General features: G+C 39.1%; 1 protein-coding gene across 5 annotated transcripts in view; it reads right to left on the bottom strand.

The window, feature by feature from the left end:
* The window catches only part of adamts3 (ADAM metallopeptidase with thrombospondin type 1 motif, 3), a 230382-nt gene that overhangs the window by 155810 nt on the left and 51903 nt on the right, over positions 1 to 22669 (bottom strand). For all 5 annotated transcript variants that reach the window (XR_007040605.1, XM_047381322.1, XM_047381318.1 and 2 more), the window contains one exon: positions 17449 to 17605. Coding sequence is in view for 4 of the 5 variants with exons in the window: in XM_047381318.1 (XP_047237274.1) it covers positions 17449 to 17605 (157 nt within the window). In the remaining variant the exon portion in view is untranslated. The remainder of the gene's footprint in view (positions 1 to 17448; positions 17606 to 22669) is intronic.

The raw sequence follows: 22669 nt of genomic DNA, 5'->3' as shown, positions 1-22669 counted from the left end.
CTGATAAATGTGCTCAACCACTTTCAACAGTCATAAAAGATCAGATCTCCAGGTAACCTTTAACTCTTCTTCTTCTGCTCTGTCACAATTATTGATGTTTTCAGGCATCAAGTTTAAACAACACAAGCAAAACCTCAAAATTCAGGGACAACATTTAGACAAAAAATAGACAATTCCACCACAGACTCATCATTTCACAAACAAATAGTTAATCCATGCCACTGGGTTCTTTCACGGATTGCCAGCGCTCACATTCTTACACAATGCAAAGATGCTGCAGTCAGGCAAGGAAAACCATAGTGTCGCAACACCGCACTCTCTGTCTCAGACACAGCTTCAGCACTTTGTTTCTCTCTAAAAGGCAGAATAGATGGAGCATCAAAACAAGGAGTGACAATTAGAACATCTGGTTATTCTGCAGCACACAGACTGAATGGAAAGAAAAAAAATGATGCACCAGCCAGATGCCATAAGGTGTTTGGAACGCAAACGAGTGATTCAAAAGAACATTAGATTGTAAATTATGCAAGTCTTTTTTTTTTCCAGGATGTTGCACAAGGTCTTTTCCATCCTCCTTGCAGATTCTTGGCTTTGTCTGGAGTGGCTAATTATCACCAGGTTTAAAATGGAAAGAGCTCATCAGGCGCATGAAGGGTATATACTTCTTAAGACGTGAGGCAATGTGGAAAATATCTACTTAATCTGCTGGTGTATGATGCCAGAGAACAGAGAAGCCAGCGCAGATTCAGGTGGAGGCGTGACTGGCATGATTAAGGAGGTTAGAGATGAGAGGAGGGTGTGGGCATCTGCTGTTGTATTCAGGGCGAGTTCAGAGTGTGGATTTACACAGAGGTGATGCTGGGAATACACTGAAGATTTCAAAGCTGGCTTTCTTTTTACTAGGCGTCCCCCCACCCCACACACTCCTAAAGAGGGCTACTGAGTGTTTCCCTCACTTCTAACATTGTTCAAACTTCCTCTGTTTCCAACATCTAACAGGAACCATCCTCACTAACAGCCCAGAAAAAACACCTGATAGCCCTAAATGTTTTCAAATTACAGAAACTAATTTGCTCCTCCTGTTATCATCCTAATCTCTCACATCCACTCACTAATTCAAAGCAACTCTCCCTGTAGTAGAACTTGGGCTCTGATGTACTCAGATGTACCCCTGATGAACTGAATTGTGTGTGAGGGGCTGTTGAAGTTCAGAGTGAAGCGATTTTACATTCCTGACGGCTGGTCCATGTGCCAAGTTTTCCAGCTCAGTTAGGTATGGATTAAGGAAAACCATCAGCTGCTACTGAGGATTCATTTGCATTAATCAATGCAGCTCAGAACACAAGCTGTTCATTAAGTCGAGCTCAGTAAAGCAAAGACAGCAGCAGAAAATTGCTTTCTTCTTGCAGATCGTTTGCAGCCATTTCTACTTCGATTCAGTGGAAACTGGAATGTTGTGGCTTTGCTTCCATGCTATAGTTTCTCCTGTCTTACAGATCTAGATGCAAAAATATTCAAAATGTAATACTGAAATCAAACTAGCAACTTTATACATATTTCTCTTCCAAATCATGCAGCTATGTTGGATAAAAATCAATAGTTCTTTATTATACAAAATTACAGCTAAAATTGTTAGAAATTGTTTATTTACATAATGCCAATTCCCAACAAATGGAGTATTAAGGAATTTTAAAACACCAAAAATCAGTTCATATACAATTCATATACAGAAAGTCATTTAAATCCAATCATATATACATATTCAGATTCTAAATTCTACTCTAGATTTAATACAATCCAGTCAATTTCAATTTGTTACACTATTTGGAGTCACCAAGTTTGCAGCAACCCCTCCTCCAGAAGGAACATGTGGCGACAGATTGTTGACTGCATCAAGTCGTTAACTTTGCAGCAGTCTCTCATAATGACCATGAAGGTTCATTGTGAGCGATCTGCAGCAACCAACTGGCCATTTGAGAAATTTGAGCTTATTCATTCAGTGGGGAAAAACATCCCACATTGAGAAATATTTGTTTTGAACATATTGACTAGTGTCAGTTACTGATCCCTTGGCAGGTTGGAGCATGAATCTTTGACATTTATTCCTCATACAATCATTCTATCTACATTCTCCAGAGTCCTGGGTTCTCGCCTACGGTCTCTTCTGTTTAGCTCATACTAGAGGTTTTCCACAGGATATATTGTCTAGGGACCATTTCTGTGTTGATTTAGTTATATGTTTTGGATCCTTGGATAATTCTGAGAAAAGACACAATGATGCCCCGTTTTCACAGCAAAGAGGAAGTCATGGATTAAAAAATTTACAGTTAACTAATAAATAACTAAATAAAATGTACATTTTAGGAATTGTAAAAGGGAACAATAATTGTAATACAGAAGTTTTCTTTTGAAAACAGTAAATGAATAAAAATACTCAAACTAAAGGTGTTATTTTTCTACATTTTTGAGAGATTATCTGTGTGACGTCAAAAAAACAAACATTGGAAACAATACGGTAGGAGCTAAGATAGATTTTTATCACAATATAAGGGAAACAACTGACAGAATATTGTTGAATATTGATGTGACAAAATTAATTGCAATTAAGAAAAACTTACATCTCTCCTTTACAGTATTTAGCCACAATCCTTATTTCATTGTCCATGCGCTTTAGCGCCTTGATCACTAAAATCTTGATGAAGTGTGGCCTTAAAGGGCAGTAAATCAGAAACAGAAAAAAACATTATGGCCAAGTAGTGTTTCACATGTACGAGGAATGTGCTTTGGTGGTAAGTTGCTACATAGACGAACATAAATCTGACATAAATAAATTTGGAAAGTTGTAGTTTAAAAACAAAAGCAAGGTGTTTAGGAATGTTATGAGAAAAATAAAGCACCCTGAAAAATTTTAAAAATATACAATAAAAATAATATTGAATTAAATGAAATATTATTTGTATTTGATTAGATATTTGTACTATTTGCAAGGGGAAAGTGGCAGTGGGGGACCAGAGCCTTGTTAATAAAGGTTAGCTGCAGATGAGAAGAAGCAGTTTTTGTGGCGAGAAGCTTTGGTCCTGATGGACCGCAGCCTCCCGCCAGAGGGAAGAGTCTGAAAAATTCAACATTTAAAAGTCCACCTATCTTGTAAAAGATCACATAAATGCATGTTACTTGAAACATAGAAGGGTTCTATATACTGCATTCAATCAGTCCTTCTGCCCAATTGCAAACTGTGGTTGCAATGATAATATTGCGAGGTTCTGATCCTTTATGATTCACCATTAGGTCTCAGGCATGTACCTCCTGACTCATTCACTATGCTCTATCTATCCATCTCCTCTAACATCCAACAAATAACAGAATGCTCTCTCTCTGTCTCACTGGCATCCACTCCAGGCAATCTCAGGTAAAAGCTGAACATCTGTCTGAACCGGCTGTAAAGGCAGGAACCTTTCCAACAAATGGAAGAATGCTCTGGCCACAATGTTTAGTTTATGGTGCAGAATTCTGCATCGCAAATGTTCATGCTGAGGAGGGAAAGGAATGATTTCCAGAAAGGTAATGCTGATGTAAAGAAGAATTTAGCAGGTAGATTGCATTCGTATATGCATCCTTTACTCATGACTTGTTTGCTGTCTTGTTGAATAGCTTAACAAATACAGCAGTAAGAGGCTCGGCAAAAGCAAAAAACTGTTCACTTCAGCATGTCTTCTGCTGCCAGTAGGAGCAAGATATGTAGGTGCACTTCCCCAGCTAGGTCATACGCTTTGATAAATTCAGGCACAATGAAGTTCTTAACAACTAAACGTTTTACACTTTTTCCTGTTTCCTTAAAATGATTTCCATACCTCAAGAGACGTATGCAGTTAATCCCCACTGAGCCAAAACAATAAATCACAATTTCCTTTGTGTACAACCCGTTTTTCTTGTCCCCTTCATGCCATTTTTCCTCGAGATCCATTTGATTGTGGTAGTAATGGAAACAATTTTAGATATATGGCCTATAGATAGTTTCTCCATTTTCAGTATAATGGGATACATCAGGGTGTGGTGAGGTGGGGGTGTAGAGTTGGAGTTATTACACACACACAGCTGAAGCCATCAACAATGAAAGAATGAAGGAAAAAGAAGATGCTGACAGAAACAACTACCTACAAAATGGTGTCCATAAAAAACATAAATTTTATTGCTTCAGGAAGTTTTTTAAACATCTATGATGCTTTAAAGGGGGACACTATATGTCAGCTCAACAATATTTTAAATAGAAAAATAAATTTGTTTTTCTCTCAGATCTTTATAGTTACTCATGGCAAGGATCTTGCGTTATTTTAAAGTTTGAATTATTTAATTGAATCGTTCTTTTTCCAGATTGGAATGATTATGCTTAAATTGTGGATTATCTACACAGGTTAAAAGCTCAAAGGTGTACATACTTACATATCCGGGAACATTTGGACATACGACCCTTAGAAAGATGCAGTTGAACCACCATCAAAAGCTTCTGGTGTAATTTTGTAATTGATCACTTCACTTTACAGCATTGATAGAGATCTGTTCAATCAGTTGGTTTCCTGGCAGTTTCAATGAAGTTTTAAAAACTATTTATTTATTAATGATTAATGATAATAAAATAGGTATACCCTTCTCAATAATCAATGGAAAAATCTTAATCAGCATTACAATGAAACTTCAAACTTCCAGTCAGAACCATAAATCTGCCATAATTTTGGGCTTGACTGTACATATATGAGCTATATGTATAATTATATCCCTTTGTGGATTAAATGTATTCAAAGGTCTCAATGTTAAGTCAATTAATCATTCCACCCTGAAAAAACAAATGCCTGAAAAATGTTTTTAAAAAGTCAATAAGATCCCCAAATTATTACATGAAGACTGACTATAACTTTTCTGCTATAGCTGTAGTTCAAGTATTGCTTGTAAGTTATATAAAAATGCTTTACCTTACAGAGTAGATGCAACAGGGACTTACATAAAATCAAAAAAATAAACACTAATAAATATCAGTAAAGGTTGCTTTCAACTATAAATCTGTCGCATGTATCAAACTGTTAATATTCTGGAACTATGTAAAGAAACTATGTTTTAGATGATTATTATCACCTCACCAAGGGTAATCCTTCTAGCTTACATATGCTTTCGTTGGCAGCTCTACTACTGAAAAATGTTTTATAGGAAAACAGAAAATGTTCTCGACTGTTTTTACTTGCAGGGGTGTCTGCAAAATCTCATTTCTACAAGCTTCAGAGGAAAAACTGCCAAATGAAGAAAAGATCTATAGAATTATTTGCTTAGATTTCTGTTGCATAAACAGGAGGGGTATAGTTTGTCTCTGGTGCGACCTTTTACAGACACTGTTCCCACAGCCGAGGTGGTATCTCAATATTACAGTATCTAGTTTTCAAAGCTATAGCCTTGCAAAGCATTTTGCTTAAACTTTGTTTAAACTAATCCTGCAACTATGGAATGAAGTGAAAAAGCAGCTATTTATTTTACTTGAATGGTCAATTCTCTCTTACATTTCAGATGATTACCCATCGAATTTGAAGAAATGCCTCAGCAAAACTGACTGGAGCTAAGTAGAAGATGGTGGTTGACAGTTGAGTTTATGTCTCAACTTGTAGGGTCAGATGGATTAAACACCTTCAAACCAATTGAATGATGACTTCTCCTCATTTTAGAGTTTAAAATAATTTAACTTTTTCTAAAATGTCTTTTCTTTTCCTAATTCCACATTTTCCATTCATTTATTCTCTATAACTGGTTTATCCTTGTACAGAGACTGACACACATACATTCATATCTAAGAGCAAGTTATAGTAGTCATGTTCTTGGTGTTTGGAAAGAAGCCAGAATGCCCACAGAAAACCCACATATGCACAGGGAGAACCTGCAGACTCCTTGCAAAAAAGGACAAAGGCTAGAATTCGAACCACAGACCTTCTTGCTTCAAGGTAACAGAACTGATCATAGTGCCGCTGTCCAGCTCTGATTTATATGGATGAAGGAACCTGCTCCTACTTGAAACATACTGGTTTAAATCACAGCAGACAGTTTAACATGTTTAGAGAAAATTTAATGTTTTTGTGAAGTTCAGTGCTTAAACATTCACATAATAGTCATTTATAAATGAAAGCAATATTTTTCCGTTCTTAAATAAAGTGACTCAGAGATTTGACTGTAGAGAAACAGCCCTTGCTTTTCATACAATAAAATCTTTTGTAAAATAAAATTAAAATTTCTTTTTTTTAGTAATGCATTAATATATTTTAACTATTTAAAACTAAGCCAAGCAACCAGTGCAACTTGACTGATGTAGTGATAATGAACACAACTTATAATAATAATAATAATAATAATAATGCATTTTATCTGAAGACGCCTTTAAACTCATGGCCACCGACAAGAAAAGATTCAGGAACAATAAAAGAGACAACAAACAATAAAACAATATAAGAACAAATAACAATACAATTAAAAACAATTTTTGGTATATTAAATAAAGAGATAAAAAAAACAGCATATCTGATTTCTTACCCAAAAAAAATATTTTTTAACAAGTCCCTTGAAAATTCCCTTGATGGCCAAAACAAACAGAATGCATCTTGAGTCTTCATCATAGTAATGTTTTTATAACCCTATTGAGTAAAGCTCAAAAGAGGTTTTCCGTGAATATTTGTCAAAGTAATAAATTATCCAATTTTTGCCAATTGAGAAATTCAGAAAGAGTTTAAATAATTAATCTCTGATTAATGATTTATGATAACTTCAAATATGAGGAATTCGTTAAACCCTGAAATGTGGATCAGTCTCAGCCAGGAGAAATATCCACAGGAAAACTTTACTCATATTTTGGGATTTCCACTTGATTTCAAAGAATGTGGTTGGAAAAAAAAAGATTCCACTTTTCCTTTTTTTTTGCAATGTACGCTTTGTTACTTTTTTTGTAAAGAATTATCCAAAATTCCAATGACCTGGGCTAGCAAAATGGGCTTGTTGAAGAAGTTTGAAAACACTTCTTTCTTTTTCCTCTCCCCAAACTGTCCCCCTCAAATAAAAGTTTAAAAGTTTAGTTAAATTAAACACCTAGGAGTCTAGTAAATTGCTAAGACTCTTAGTAAATGTTTAATTAAGTTTTAAGACTTTTAATCAGCTGTGATAATATTTTAAACCTTTTTCCACAAAAAAGTAGCTTATAGAGTTAATGCATTATCTTTTGTTTTACCATCTTCGTTTTGTGTCTCTTTTACTTATTATTTTTCTTAATCTTCGGATCATTGACTTCAGTGTAATAAAGTCTAAATAAAAATCTTTAAACACATAATGAATAGTAAGAATCATGAATATGATAAATATAAGAAATTTGCAATTTATTGTTCATATGAAATTTTGACAGATTGCCGACACTGACACAAAGTACACTAAACCCAATTAACTTGATCAAAATGTAGTTGGAAAGGGCCAAACATGAGTGCAACAGGTTAAAGCAGTGGAGACGGCTGTAGTTTTGAGATGAAACAAAACACAAGTATAGAGATTAAATCCAGATCAAAAGGCAACAAAGTGGGGTTAAATATTGAGCTTTTCTGAGATCTGTGTTACTTTGATTATGATCAAAGGAGGAACTAAACTTCTATGTGCAGCACAGATCCAAGAGGCAGCCTGCTGAAAGTTTTTTCAGACTGACTTGAAACTTTTGTAAAAGCGGTAATTGGTTTCTCTTAACAATGGAAACAGTCTATGTGGATTGGTTTGGTATACATGAACAAGAACATGCTCTCTACATTTCAGCTTTACTCAATATTTTGCTCTAATGATAAGTAGATTTCAGCTTGCTCCTGGGCTAACTTTGCTACCAATTATTTTCAGAATTGGTAGCATTTATTTAAATCGGTGGAGCATGTCTTGTGAATGCACTGGGGCGGCTGGCAGATTGTGCTTGGCCTGGAGCGGTGGGCCTGCCCGGCCCGGTTACTCCGCTGGTGCATGTTTTCCTCTCATGAATTGGCGGGCTGAGGCTGCTGGTGCTGGCCGGATGGTTTGGAGGGCTTGGCGGTGTGCTGCTCTGCTGGCTGTCGTGTCTGGGGGGGATCAGGGCGGCGGGCTAGAGGGTGGCATGGAGGGGCTGCTGCAGCGTGTAAGGTGGGGGGGTTGTGTGCTCTTCTTAGATGTGGGGTCACCGGCATTTGGATCGGCTGAGCGGCGATGGTAGACCCGAGCGAGATAAATTTCTCCCTGGGCTATCGTTGCAGCGGCGGTGATGTGGTGTGTTAGTGTGGTTGTGGGGGGCCTGGTGGGGGAGCCCGGCCCCGGGTGCTTGCCGCTGGCCAGGGACCTCTTGCTGGGTGAGTTTGTCCCATCTTGGTGTAGGGTTGGAGAGTTCCGTTTTGGGCACGGTGATGGTATCTGCCCTGTTGCGCCTGTGGGCGGAGGCTGGGGTGTCGTTGTGTCGCTGTGTGGTGGGGAGCAGGATGCGGCACGGGTGCTTGGAGCGGGGCTGTGTGTGCAGCTTGCGCTGTGTGCGTTTGGCTTCGTCGGCATTTCGGGAATGGAGCTCACCTGTGGGGAGGGGATTTATGGTGTTTGGGTTCGGGGGCATATGTTTGATATCTGTGTTCTGGTTGGGGGTGGCCATGTGGGGAAATTCATGCTGGGGTTTTTGGAGGTGGGGGTTAGGATCAGAATTAATTCTTTCATCCTGTGGCGGATCTGGTTGTGGGCTAGTTTGGACCATGTAGGCCCCTCTTTTGTACATGATCCCCTCTCCGGATGAAGATGGGGGTCATTGGGGGGTCGGGGTCCGGGCCGGGGTCGCTCAGGTTCAGGCACCAGCCCAGTTTAGCCCAGCACAGGTTCAGTTCCTGGGGCGGTATGCCTGTCTCCACCCCTGGAGGGAAGGGGACCACCTCCTGGGTCCCGGGACTGGTTGCCCCTATGGTGTATCGGCACCTGGACCTGGGAGTATAGCGTATGACCCAGAGACCCGGCATCTTGGGTCTTTGGGTCCATAGCTGGATCTGCTCTGGCGTAGACGGCTCCCGGCGGGGCCTCTGGGATATTCGCAGCAGCTCCCTGGGGCTTCTCCGCTGTGGCTGCTGGGTGGTTCCCCTGGGACTCTCCCATGCTCTTCTCTGACGGGGATGCGGCAGTCCCAGCGATGGTTCTCCTGGGGATCCTGTGGTCTGTGGGGCCTTTTGATGTGTATGGCTCGGATATCCTCCATTTCTGTCCCAGGTCCAGGGGGGCAGGTCTGTGGCTCCTCACACTCACTATTGCATATTTTTATGGAGAAACCTTGTATACACAAGTGCCACCTCTCTGTCTTTTGTGCTTCTTATTTTTTTTCCTTTTTGTTTTACAATTGAAATAATCCCAAAGCAGTTTCTAATAAAGTTTCATTTATAAATGTCACGCAGAGCTTTAAATCATTAGCTGTAATGCTCCACTTGTGAAAGTAAATCTGGAAATTCTGGCAATTCTCAGTCCTGCATAGCCTGCACCTTTTGATATGAGCAGGGTTGTAAGTGCCTGGTGGTCCGTGCGTAGAACAAAACAGCGTCCCCGAGATATGTTCACCACCTTTCCAGAGCCTAGACACAAGCAAGTGCTTCTCGTTCTACTGTTGCTTAGCTGGGGAGTGTTCTGGATGCAAAAGCAACTAGCTTCTCAGTTTGATCTGAAGCAGAAGCATCTGTTGTCACATAGGTCAGCAAGTCTGAGTCATACAGCGCTAAAGCAGAGCTAATCATTGTAAGTCCCTTAAGTGCTCTAAAACTGGATTCAGCTTCCCTTGTCCATTTAAAGTTAGTGTCAGTGGACTCTCTCAGTGATGTACATAGTGGTTCAGTAACTGCGGCAAAATCCAGGATAAATTTAGCATACCAGGATGCATAACCAAGCAAAGATCTGAGGGAGGATATATTGTTTGGAGCAGGAGCATTAATTAATGCACTGACTTTCATCCTGGTCAGGATGAAATCCATCTTTTAATGTGGTGTGGCCCCAGTAATTTAGAGACGACTGGTTGAACTTGCATTTGTGCATATTTAACTTTATCCCTGCTCTGTTCAATGCATGTAGCACTCTTAAGTTGCCATCATGGGCACTTTGTGTAGCACCATAGCAGATGATGTCATTCAGGTAAGCTTGGACACCTGGCAAACCTGAAAGTATTATTGACATAACTTTTTGAAAAGCAGAAGGAGGTGATGCTAAGCCAAACTGAACCCTGCAGAAACAAAAGAGTCCTTCTTGAGTAATGAATGCCATAATATTCCTACTCTCAGGGTGTAATGGCATTTGATGATAGGCAGATGCAAGGTCAATAAATGAAAAAACAGTAGCATCTCGTAAGTTTGAGAACAGTTCATCCATGTGATGTAAGGGATGACAATCTGCAACAATGGCTTTAATTGGCTCTCTCAGATCAACCCACATACGTCATCTCCCTCCATCTCTCCTCTGCATCGCAACAATGGACAAGACCAAAGGGGAAGCATCATTATGTTCTATGGTGCCTGTATCCCGAAGGTGTCTAAGTTCCTCTGAAACAGCTTGTCTCACTAAAAATGGAAGTCGCCGTAGTTTCTGTTGCATTTGTAGTATCTTCTGACTTTACTTGCACTTGGTAAATAAAGTTCTTAACAAAGCCTATCTCCCTAAAAGGAATTACTCCTGTCGAAGTAGAAGCAGTAACGATGGTCTTTCCTTCAAGTTTCATATTTAAAGCCTCAAAGTAATCCAGGCCCAGAAGAGCTACACCTCACTTTACCATGAATTAAAAACTTTCAGCAGAACGTCCATCATACCTAGTCACTTGTAAACATCCTGTGACAGGAATGTTCTTTCGCATACGTAAGAAGGGCAAAGTTAGGCTGACTTATAGCACATTCTGGAAATAGAGTGTGATAAGTGCTTTCAGCAATAATGGAAACAGATGAGTATCTACAATTAACTCAATGTCCCTGTAATGTCCATCAACACTCACTTTCACAGTGCAGAATATTTTTTCTCACACTGCATTGTTCATTTCAAAAACTGTGAGCTCATTTAGGATCTCATACACCTCTTTATGAGATGATCGGTACACTTTGAAAAATGTCCTACTTTTCCATAGCTTCTGCACTTTACTTTTGCAGTCAGGCATGAAGGCTTGTTAACGAGATGGTTAGCAGATCCACAACGAAGCAAGAACTGCGTTTTTGTTCTTGTGGTGGGGGCCTTGGCAGGGGCAGGAGCCGAAGAAACTTTCCTTGTCTCCTTTCATTCATTTACCATCTCATCCGGTCGTTGTGCGTGCTGGCGGAACTTGTGGTGCTCTGCACCGACATTCACTTTGGGTTAAAAATGTCCTTTTAAGGCTGTGACAGCAGCATCATATGTATCACCCGTATTTGGCAGTGTGTAGAAAAGTCTTTGTCCTTCGGTGCCCAGAGCATGGAGTACAACCGCGCCTTTTCTTCCATCAGGCCAGTCGTCCCCCAAAGTGGCTATTACCAGCATGTAGATGTCGAACATTTTAGCCATGTCGAACAAGGCATCACCGGTTCCCCCGGACAAAGCATGAAGAAGGCAGGTAAAAGCACAGAAAAAGCCATCCTTGTCGCCAATAATGTGGTATTGCAGTGTTAAAATAAAGCAGAAAAAAGCAGGAGACAGATGCTTCAGACCTCTCTTCAACAACCACTCCACCTATTGGCAAGTCACAGCAATAGCACAACACAACAGCTGGTAAAAGCTTTACAAAAATCTGAGACTGGAAACTGGCCACAAAACTCTGATTGGTGCAACTTTAATAGCAAAGGACATTTACAGTATGTGGAAATATGTTTCAATGTTTTCAGAACTGAATGAATATTTATTTTATTACAGAAAGATTGTTGATTACTGGTTGACAAATTAAGTTACAAGGGAGAACGTAGATAAGCTAATATTTCAGCTGCCGAATCTGCCTCTATGAATAATATTCTCCCAACGAACAGTGTCTTGAGCTCACTTCACTGCCTTTAACTTCATCAGATGATGAGGAAATAGAAGACATATTAAACTGCTCTCATCGCCACCAGCAGAGTCATAAAATCAATTCGACAGTCCTCCTGTCGCAGAGCCTGACAGAGACTTGACTGGTGAAAGGTAAGAAATCCAATCAACACGGAAATATCCCATGAGGATAGCATGGAAACGAATACGAATCCAACAGCAAGGCGGCTGTGCCTTTCAGTGGTAATAATCTCCCACTGCAGCAATAATGCATTCTCTAACTAATCCTTTTTCACTTAGACAAAAACACATGTAGATTGGGTATTTAACGTGTTTTCCTAACTTATCTTCTGGCTGCCTATGTTTGCCTCAACAGCGCATTCAATTCCCAGATTCAGGTTAAGAAAAGCAAGTTTAGATTTGTGTGGGCATCTTGAGATCCAAAAATGATGTCCTTTTTTTAGTGTTACTCCTGCTGTGATAAATGGAGCTCACCTTATACATGCTGCAACAGTACGTTGGCTGATTTCTACAATGACAGGGTAAACACAGGCTAAAATGGGATACACAAGTGTTGTTAATGAGAGAAGAGTATGATCACTAAAACCTCTTGTTTTGACAAACAAGGTACAAAGATTATGTTTTTTTAATTTTTTAATTGTAGTTTTACTACCAATTGTTAGAAAAAATTGTATTGTACACTCACCGGCCACTTTCTTAGGTACACCTTGCTAGTACCAGGTTGGACCCCCTTTTGCATTCAGAACTGCCTTCATCCTTCGTGGCATAGATTCAACAAGGTACTGGAAACATTCCTCAGAGAGTTTGGTCCATATTGACATGATAGCATCACACAGATGCTGCAGATTTGTCGGCTGCACATTCATGATGCGAATCTCCCGTTCCACAACATCCCAAAGGTGCTCTATTCGATTGAGATCTGGTGACTGTGGAGGCCATTTGAGTCCAGTGAACTCATTGTCATGTTCAAGAAACCAGTCTGAGATGATTCGTACTTTATGACATGGCGCGTTATCCTGCTGGAAGTAACCATCAGAAGATGGGTACACTGAGGTCATAAAGGGATGGACATGGTCAGCAACAATACCCAGGTAGGCTGTGGCGTTGACACGATGCTCAATTGGTACTAAGGGGCCCAAAGTGTGCCAAGAAAATATCCCCCACACCTTTACACCACCACCACCAGCCTGAACCGTTGATACAAGGCAGGATGGATCCATGCTTTCATGTTGTTGACACCAAATTCTGACCTTATCATCCAAATGTTGGAGCAGAAATCGAGACTCATCAGACCAGGCAACGTTTTTCCAATCTTCTAGTGTCCAATTTTGGTGAACCTGTGTGAATTGTAGCCTCAGTTTCCTGTTCTTAGCTGACAGGAGTGGCACCCAGTGTGGTCTTCTGCTGCTGTAGCCCATCCGCCTCAAGGTTCAACGTGTTGTGCATTCAGAGATGCTCTTCTGCATGCCTTGGTTGTAACGAGTGGTTATTTGAGTTACTGTTGCCTTTCTATCAGCTCGAACCAGTCTGGCCATTCTCCTCTGACCTCTGGCATCAACAAGACATTTGTGCCCACAGAACTGCCGCTCACTGGATATTTTCTCTTTTTTGGACCATTCTCTGTAAACCCTAGAGATGGTAGTGCGTGAAAATCTCAGTAGATCAGCAGTTTCTGAACTACTCAGACCAGCCCGTCTAGCACCATTAACCATGCCACGTTCAAGGTCACTTAGATCACCTTTCTTCCCCATTCTGATGCTCGGTTTGAACTGCAGCAGATCGTCTTGACCATGTCTACATGCCTAAATGCATTGAGTTGCTGCCATGTGATTTGTTGATTAGAAATTTGCATTAACGAGCAGTTGGACAGGTGTACCTAATCAAGTGCCCAGTGAGTTTATGTCTGTAGCATAGGTGTGGGCTATGCCATTCCATGACTTTTAAATATCTGATATAAGATGTAATGATACACTTCAAACAAAATTAAAAAACTTTTGGTAATTTAGTTGCCTTAATGCAAGTTTCTCTAAAATGTTGGAACATGGACTCCAGCAGAATGCATTTGAGATTTCTAAAAACTCCAAGATGAAGAAACACTCCTCGTGTACTGTATTTACAGCTCATATGCCAGTGTGCTTCTGGTAAAAAAAAAAAAGGGAACTAAATTTAAATGTTGGACCCACGAATTAACTGTAGTTGCTAAACGTCTTAAAACACTTTCAATTTTCTTTCAGATGATCTTTCTCTTTTTAGTGTAAAATAATCTGTTGGAGGAAATAGTTTCCTAAAACCAATCGGGGCAAAAAGTTCAGCCGGCAGATTGTTTGTTAAAAAAACTAAATACTGACTCCATTAAAAGCTTGGACATTTAGACCAAGCATCCCAGTTGTTTTGTATTCATGATGACTGCATACATATTTACTCACAATATGCATGTGATAAGGCTGTACAATCTGAATTTTAGCTACAAACTTAAATGCAGATGGAGATGGGCACAGATTGCACATCAGCAAATAGAAAAGGCTGCAATTTGATGTGCGTGATGTAAATGTCTTCATCAGAGCACGTGCACGTGGATGTCTGTGGATATGTGTCATGCGCATAAGTCAATACTTTGTAGAACCACTTTCACTATAATTGAAGCTGCAAGGCTTTTGGGGTATGTCTCTACAAGCTTTTCATATCTAATGACTTAAAATTGTGTCCATTCCCTGCAAAATAGCTCAAGCTCATCGGATTGGAAGGAGAGCATCTCTGAAAACACAGGCCACTCTAACACGTTAATATGGTTTGATCTAAACCATTCTATTGTATCTCTGGCAGTATGTTTAGCCCTCGTTTTCCTGGATGGTGAACCTCTGGCCCCAGTTTTAGGTGTTTTGCAGACTAAGTGGTTTTCTTCCGTGACTGTCCTATTTTTAGTTCCATCCTTGTCCTATCAACTCTGCCACCACCATGTTGCAAAGTGGGGATGATGTATTCTGGATGATGGACCATTTCTGACACCACTTATGATTTGCCTAAAAGGCCTAGAAACTCAGTCAAGGTCTCATCTCACAAGAGCACCTTCTTTCACGTATGGTGTGTGGTAAACTGCAACTTGTATTTCTTATGGCTTTCTTTTTGCTGATCTTCCCAAAAGGTTAAATTTGTTCAGTGTATGACTAATAAAGGTCCTTTCATCGTATTACCCTACATAAGCTATGGATCTCCGCAGCTTCTTCAAAAGTACCACTGGCATCTTGGCTGCTTTTCCGATTGATTCTTTACTTGTCCGGCCTGTCAGATTTGTGCGGCCATATCTTGGTAAGTTTGAAGTTGTGCCATACTCTTTCAATTTCCAGATGGTTTGAACAGAGCTTTTGGAGATGGTCCAAACTTGTGATATTGTTATATATCTTAAACCATGTTTAAACGTCGTACTTCTTTCCCCACCTCTCTACTGTTTTCCTTGATCTTCATGAAGCTGTTTGATCACTATTGTTCTCTAACAAACCTCTGAGGACATCTCAGAACACCTTCATTTTTCCTTCACTTCACAATCATGTTCTACTTTGTGTTGTTCAGCCCAGTTAAACGCATTGAGGTTTGCGGTTGCAACGTGGCAAATCGTGGAAACATTCAAGCTGAATGAACTTGGAAAGGATTGTATGGCTTCCCTGTATTCATAAGTCAATCATCGTTAAATAAAGACAAAGGAAATTACAACAATGACTTGATGCAGGAACTCATTTTCACAGTGATCATTGACAGATTAATTTAATTACAAGAGGCTATAAACCTGTGATTGTTCCAACTCATTGAGACATTTACACTGAATTTTTGGCTTTCCTTCATTTCAAACATTAGTCCTCTTTTTTTAGATTTTGTGCCATTGATGACATTTATTTGACAGATAAAGGAAGAGGGTGAAGATGATTTTCATCTATGCAGTCATTTAAACTTTTGGCTTTATCAAATATTTATGTATGCCAAACACTGGTGCCATCTTACTTATTTTTGAAGCATCCTTTTTCAAGGTGGTCAATAAGCAGTAAAAATTAAAACCTCCTTCACCTGCTACAGGAACACTGAGAACTACAGAATACAATCACCACAATGTATAACGTTTTTCAACTATTCTAACACTACAGTGCTATTGCTTGTTTGCACATTATCAAGATTAGTAACTAAAGATTCACTTTCAGTTGTTATCCAACAAAAAGCATGACTGTCGCTTTGACAGTTGGACTCGAAACATTTTTGGAGTTTACGTTAAATAAAGAGAAATTTATATAATTAAGCCAACCCAAGGGGTAGCTATATCCCTAGTCTAGTCTGTGGCTAGTACAGTGCTTATCCCTATACACTGCTATTGATTTAATACAGCATAAAAAGATGGGAGCCAGAAAAAGATAAGAGATTCAACTTAAGATTTTAAATACCACAATGCAAATCAATACAATAAAGTCCCTTCTGTTATTATTGATACACAGTCTTAAAATGAATGTTTGTTATGAAGACTTGGTGACCCCATGATACCACTCTTGATAACTTCAACTCTTGATAACTTTCAACTGGTAATAATTCTCCCACCTGGGCTGTAGTTCACTGCAGCTCTTCTGTAATTACCCATGGCTGCATCTCCGATTAATGATGTCCTTGCCAGACTGTAAATGTCGGTAAACATGTCTTGGTAGTTTTGTTGTTTTGCCATACACTTGCATTTCTAGATGACGGACAGAAGAGTGATCTGTGAGATGTTCAAAGCTTCAGGTACCGTTTCATAAACTTACCCTGCTTTAAACTTCTCTAAAACCTTAACCTGACCCTGTCTGCTGTGTTCCTTCACAAGACTACACTACACACAGATGGACTTTTGAATTATCTATTTAAATATTAGCTGACCTATTAAGTCAAACAGATGCCAAGGATTTTATCTGATGTATCAGAGTGAAAATTCATTTGTAAAAGGATTTGAAAACTGTTTCAATTTGTGTCACGCTATCATAAATCCCAATAGAAACCTGGAGGTTTGCGGTTGTAATGTGTCCTGTGAATGCACACCTAATAAAGGGATCTGTTACCTGTTTTTTACATTTTGCTTAAGCTGCATGCTCTGTTTTAAAATCTTGCTGGATTCCATACAGCTTACTCCACTGTTTTCTTCAGTTTTGGTAAATAGGAACAAAGCTTCTCCAGCAAGAATCATTGCTTTCTACAGTCAGAATACAGATGATTAGATAACATGCAACCTAGAGATTCATGGGTACTTATTGACCCAAGAAAGCCCATACTTCAAGGCAGGAGCTCAAAAAGAAAGGTCAAAGGTTTTTGCAGTCTGAAAGGATCAACAGGGAGTAGTTACAACGCTCACTTCTACTAGCAGTCCAGTTGACTTTAATCTACCCTGTGCACAGTGAAGCCTGTGGACTAGCCTCCTACCTTGTTGCTGGTAGTCCACAGAGTTGTCAGCGGAAGCCTGCAGCAGGGCTGACCTGCGGTACACCACGTGGACCCTGCCCTTGTCCTCCATCTCCTGAGTGCCCTTCTCTAGCGGCTCGATGAAGTACTCATCTGAGTCGGTGCGGATCATCCCGGCCTGGAACAGAACACCAGGTTGCTTTGAGTATGCAGTACCACAACACACCACAAAACCTGATTCATCCACACAAATCAGGCTTTCCATTAGATACTGTAGTGAAATATAAATATATAGATTTCACATTTTCCTGAATGAACATATAAATATATGCAGCAGGGTTTAATCTACTTTGTGTGGTATGTTCTGGCAATAAAAATAAATATTTAGCTTTTTTTTTTTATTATTGTTAATTGCATCCACACACAGCAACAAAATGTCTTACAAAACAACACCCCAGCAAAATATGAATAAAATAAAGGAGAATGAGAAGGCAGATGTGCTGATGCAATATTCAGTACTTTGTTCAGAGAAAAATCTGTTTCCAGTATAAAAATTTCTCTAACACTGCTACACATTGCTTTTATTGTTTTTTCAGCAACCTTCCATCTGTCTGCAATTATCACCTTGTTACCCAACAAGCACTGGTGGAGATCAGAAAGCCCAGGCATCATTAGAGGCACACTGTAGCAAACATGCTCAGTGATGGCTACCTGCAGCCTGCAGATTTCCTGCAATAAGAAACCAGTCATGTTTCTTATTTAGAGCCGAAATATAAGGATCCCACTTTTAAGTGAAATAATGTGCAAACTGGATGTGTGGCTCATTAAATCTAAATGACGTGTCAAAATCGGTATCATGTCTTTACGTGATCCTGAAACAACAAGATATTTTCTATAATTACTTCACTTAAAATATGCCTCTGTAATCATTAAGAGTAAAATGTTAATGATAATAATACAGCACCCTGCACAGATACACTGTAGGCACCCCTGGCAAAGATGAGCAAAGCCTATTTATAATATTGTTTTATTGCAGTAATGTCATCTCACACTGAATAAGTTATTATAAAATCTAATGTTAAATTTGAGAACATTTGCTCAGTGGTGGAAAAAAATCCCACATGATCAAATAATTGTTTTCAACAAAGGTGCTTCTTAGCAGCCTGACTGTTGTTACTTTGGATTTGCAATCCCATTTTGCTAATAGGACTGCGTTAATATTTCACAACAGACCTTTTTAGTGTGTTGTATTACATCATTTAACAAAAGAAAAGAGAAAACATTGTTATACTGCATGCTTTTTAGAATGAGCCCACCTTTAGAGAAACAAAGTTTTGAAGTCCTACCTCAACAAAAGGAGAATAAAATTTATTAAGTATAATTTTACATTAAAAAGGGTTGAAAAATTAATGTTGATCAATAAAATACTTAGAAGAATTTCCTACATTTCTTTTATTTCCTCTTCTTGTGTCAGGAACACAACTACTTTTTAACATTTTGTCTTTCTGATTGTACTTTTTTAAACAAAGAAGCCATAAAACAGAACATGTACATTCACAAAACAATTATTTTAAATCTAATTTTAACATCCATCCATCCATTTTTTAGACCCAGTTATTCCATACAGGGAGCTGGTGCCTATCTCCAGCAGTCTACAGGCGAGAGGCGGGGTACTTTCTGGACAGGTCACCAGTCCATCGCTGGATGACACAAAGACACACAGGACAAACATGCACACACACATTTACACGTAAGGCCAACTTAGAGAGACCAATTAACTTAACAGTCATGTTTTTGGACAGTGGGAGGAAGCCGGAGTACCCAGAGAGAACCCACACATGCACGGGGAAAACATGCAAACTCCATGTAGAAAGACTCTAGGCCGGGGGTCAAACCCGGGACTGCAATGCAATAGTACTGCCGACTGCTCCAACGTACAGCCCTACATTTTACCATTTTAATATTAAAATTTAACAAAATAATGCACAAATTAACTAAATTTACCTTTAAAATGTTCAACTATTAAAGCTTTTTGAAAGCTGCAGTCCAAAACCCAGTGAACAACTTTCCTTCTGAACATGTTGCTACAGTGCTTGTGAAAAATGCAACATATGCAATGCTATCGGTAGTCAGCCTGAACCCTTAGTATATCAGTATGTCTTCACAGCTTTTCAAACTTGGAACAAGACCACAGTTGAGCTGGGTTTAATGTTGTTCCCAGGGTCCAAGTTCTATTTTCAGATGTAATTGAGATTTGTTTGCTCGTCACCTCATTTTTTGCATTTTTTTTTTTTTTTTTTTTATTCACCATGAAATCCCAGACTCTAAACTCTAAGTACCACTAAAAGACATATCAAGTGCCACCAGTGGAACTTGCACCAAAGTTTAAGATCGGTTCTAGATCGTCCAGAGCCCTGGGTGTCATCTTTTGTTTTCTTCAGATGGACCTGCAGGTTGTCTTTAGGAATTAGGTTGAGGGACTGAGATAGGCATGGAAAGCATGTTTTATGTTTAGTGAATGTTTTCTGGGATGAGTTGGCCATATTAATTTTATCATGATCCTGCTGAAAGACCCAGTAATGATCCTTTTACAATTTTCACTAGATTTTTTATAATGTCCTGATAGATTTATGAGATCATGATGCCATGCAGTCCAACAAAGTTTGCATGGCCTTTAGAGAGGAAACCGGACCGCAGTATGACAGATTCTTCACCATACTTTATAGTGGAAATGAGGTGCTTTTGCAAGTATTTATGCTTTATTTCACACCAAACCCACAATAAGTTCCAGTTAAAAATCCCGTAGCATTTACCATACTCTATGTTTATAATAGTGTATCTCAAGATACAGCTCTTTGCTGCAGGTTTCTAATGGTGAGCTTTAGGATTTTTTCAAAACTGATGAAGTCAAAATAAAAGTTATGTTTATGTAAACATCTCAGTGTGGGATTATGCAACTGAATTAATTTTGGGCTTTTTTTTTTTTACATGTCTTTATCAGCGGTTACAGTAATTGTGGACTGAAGTGTAATTTTCATTCTACAAATTATGTGGACTTAAATTTCTGTCATTTTGTACTATAACCAGCGGCATCTAAAAAGAGGCAGGGAGGCCTAAATCATTTAACGTCTAACCATGTTTCTAGGAGAGAAAAACTGAACTGGGCACCTGTACATGGACAGACATAGCACTGGTGAATCCTCAGAGGAATCCACTCCGGCTCAGGGTCGGACAGTGCAGCTCCTCTGTTGCAACTTTTGGCTCTACGCTTATCTAGTCCGCCCTGTGACAATTTTTTCCCCATTCTTGGGATTGAGCCCATATGGAGCTCTGCATGCAACTTACACAGTGAACTGATTTTCAACTCCCTTAGTCCCCGATCTGCCGACCCTTGTCCTCTTTTTCCTCTATTTACAAGAGCTGCTGGCTGGGCCAGTTTAACTTTGTATTCACTTCAACATATAACTTGGAAACTTTGTGGCAGAAGCTCCAAGGTTACATTAATAAACAAAAGAACTAAATATGTATTTGTGCCACATACAGATTGACAGTCTCCCCGTAAGTAAACTGCCATTCAGCCATCCTGTTTAGAAAAAGAAATATGTTTCAATACCATAATGTGGTTAGATTTCTGCAGGACCGATGGTCTTCTGACAAAAACAGGTATACATACCAAAGTATTTTCCCCACTTAATCATGCTTTCACTTATCACATTTGACAATGGATCATTTTAGCTGTCCATCTGTCATTTGGTAACAATCCCTACGTGGGAAACTCCTTAGAGCTCAAATTATATAAATTTGGGCCTCATTTCCATGCAATTAATCACACTCAGTGAGTTAACTGCCAAATCATGAAGCCCATGTGTATCCTTTACTTGCCAATAGTGACGCCACATGTTGCTGTCATTTCTCATAATAGCTATGGATCAGTATTCTGCACAAAAGCATTAAAATAAATACTTTCATAAGTAGCATGAATGTTTTCAGAAAACTTTAAACTTTGCACTAAGTCAACCATGTCTGTCTCTTTAGTAAAATCACCGTATTAAACATATTTACAAAAAGTATATTTATATTTAAAATGTCTTCATTAAGAGCAGATTGGAACCAAAGTCAAATTCCTTGTTTGTTTGCACAAATTTGTCGAATAAATCTGATTCTGATTTAAAAGAAGAGGAGTTTGAACTGAGCTCGCCTTAGTGTGATGGGATTAAACAATCCCTCTAGTTAAGATGGTTTGGGGATGAACTTTAGCTGGATAAGAGCTGTCAATATTACCCTTCAGTGGTAAAATGTGGCACTTTTTTTTGTTGCTTTTTGACAACAATAACAAACACATTTAGGCCCACAACTATTTATTCCACTAGCTGATTTAGGTTGAAAGTGATGTTTTAAACATTTTTCTTCTGACCTGAAGTACATTTGAACATTTTGGAATGGCCCAGCCAGAGTCCTGACTTGTATCTGGTAGAGACTCTGTGAATGAAGCTAAACATTAGGGTGATGTAAGAAGGCCTTCCTATGTCCTACCAAGGTTAATCATTCAAATACGCTTGGAAGCATTTAAAGAGCTGATCAGCACTTCTAAAAATTATTTAATTGTCTGTATGCCAATAAAGGCTTTTCCACTGATTATTAAGAAGAGTTGAAATATTTGCTAACATAATATTTTTAAATAAATAAATAAATAAAAACATACATCACATTTTTCAAAATAAAAAAAAACTACTTTTACAAAGTTTTAATATTTTTTAAGAGGACGTCCTGGTTGAAGGAAAATATAAATCTAAATCTGCCGGGGGTTAAAATGATTTTGGGTTTAACTTCAAATATGCAGTTAGGAACAGAATGGGGCTGTAAAAAAGTACAAAACTTAATTTACTGGTTCTTTCTTCTTTTTCACTCCTCCCCTGGTAGTTCAGCCCAAAACATGTGCAGTCCTTCCTCTGTACAAACCAGCAGCTAACTTTGTCTTAAACCACTCAACATTTTTAATCCTGTCGATGCCAGTCACTTGCAGTGAAAAGCTTAAAATCTTCACATCAGTTTTTTGTCATTGCCACCACTTCCGAACCATACATCAGCAAGCCACACTACCACCTTCTGAATGCCATTGTCACAAATCAGCCCCAATATTTGTCTTTCCTCAATGTTCGGTCTGCTAATACCATAGTCCATGTGGACCCTTGTCTAAACTCAACTGTTAAACTGTCCATCCCCACTGCTAACAAGAAAAGGC

The sequence above is a fragment of the Girardinichthys multiradiatus genome, chromosome 12 (assembly GCF_021462225.1).
Source record: "Girardinichthys multiradiatus isolate DD_20200921_A chromosome 12, DD_fGirMul_XY1, whole genome shotgun sequence".
In the NCBI taxonomy this organism is placed as follows: Eukaryota; Metazoa; Chordata; class Actinopteri; order Cyprinodontiformes; family Goodeidae; genus Girardinichthys; species Girardinichthys multiradiatus.
This window is presented reverse-complemented; position numbering and strand designations above follow the sequence as displayed.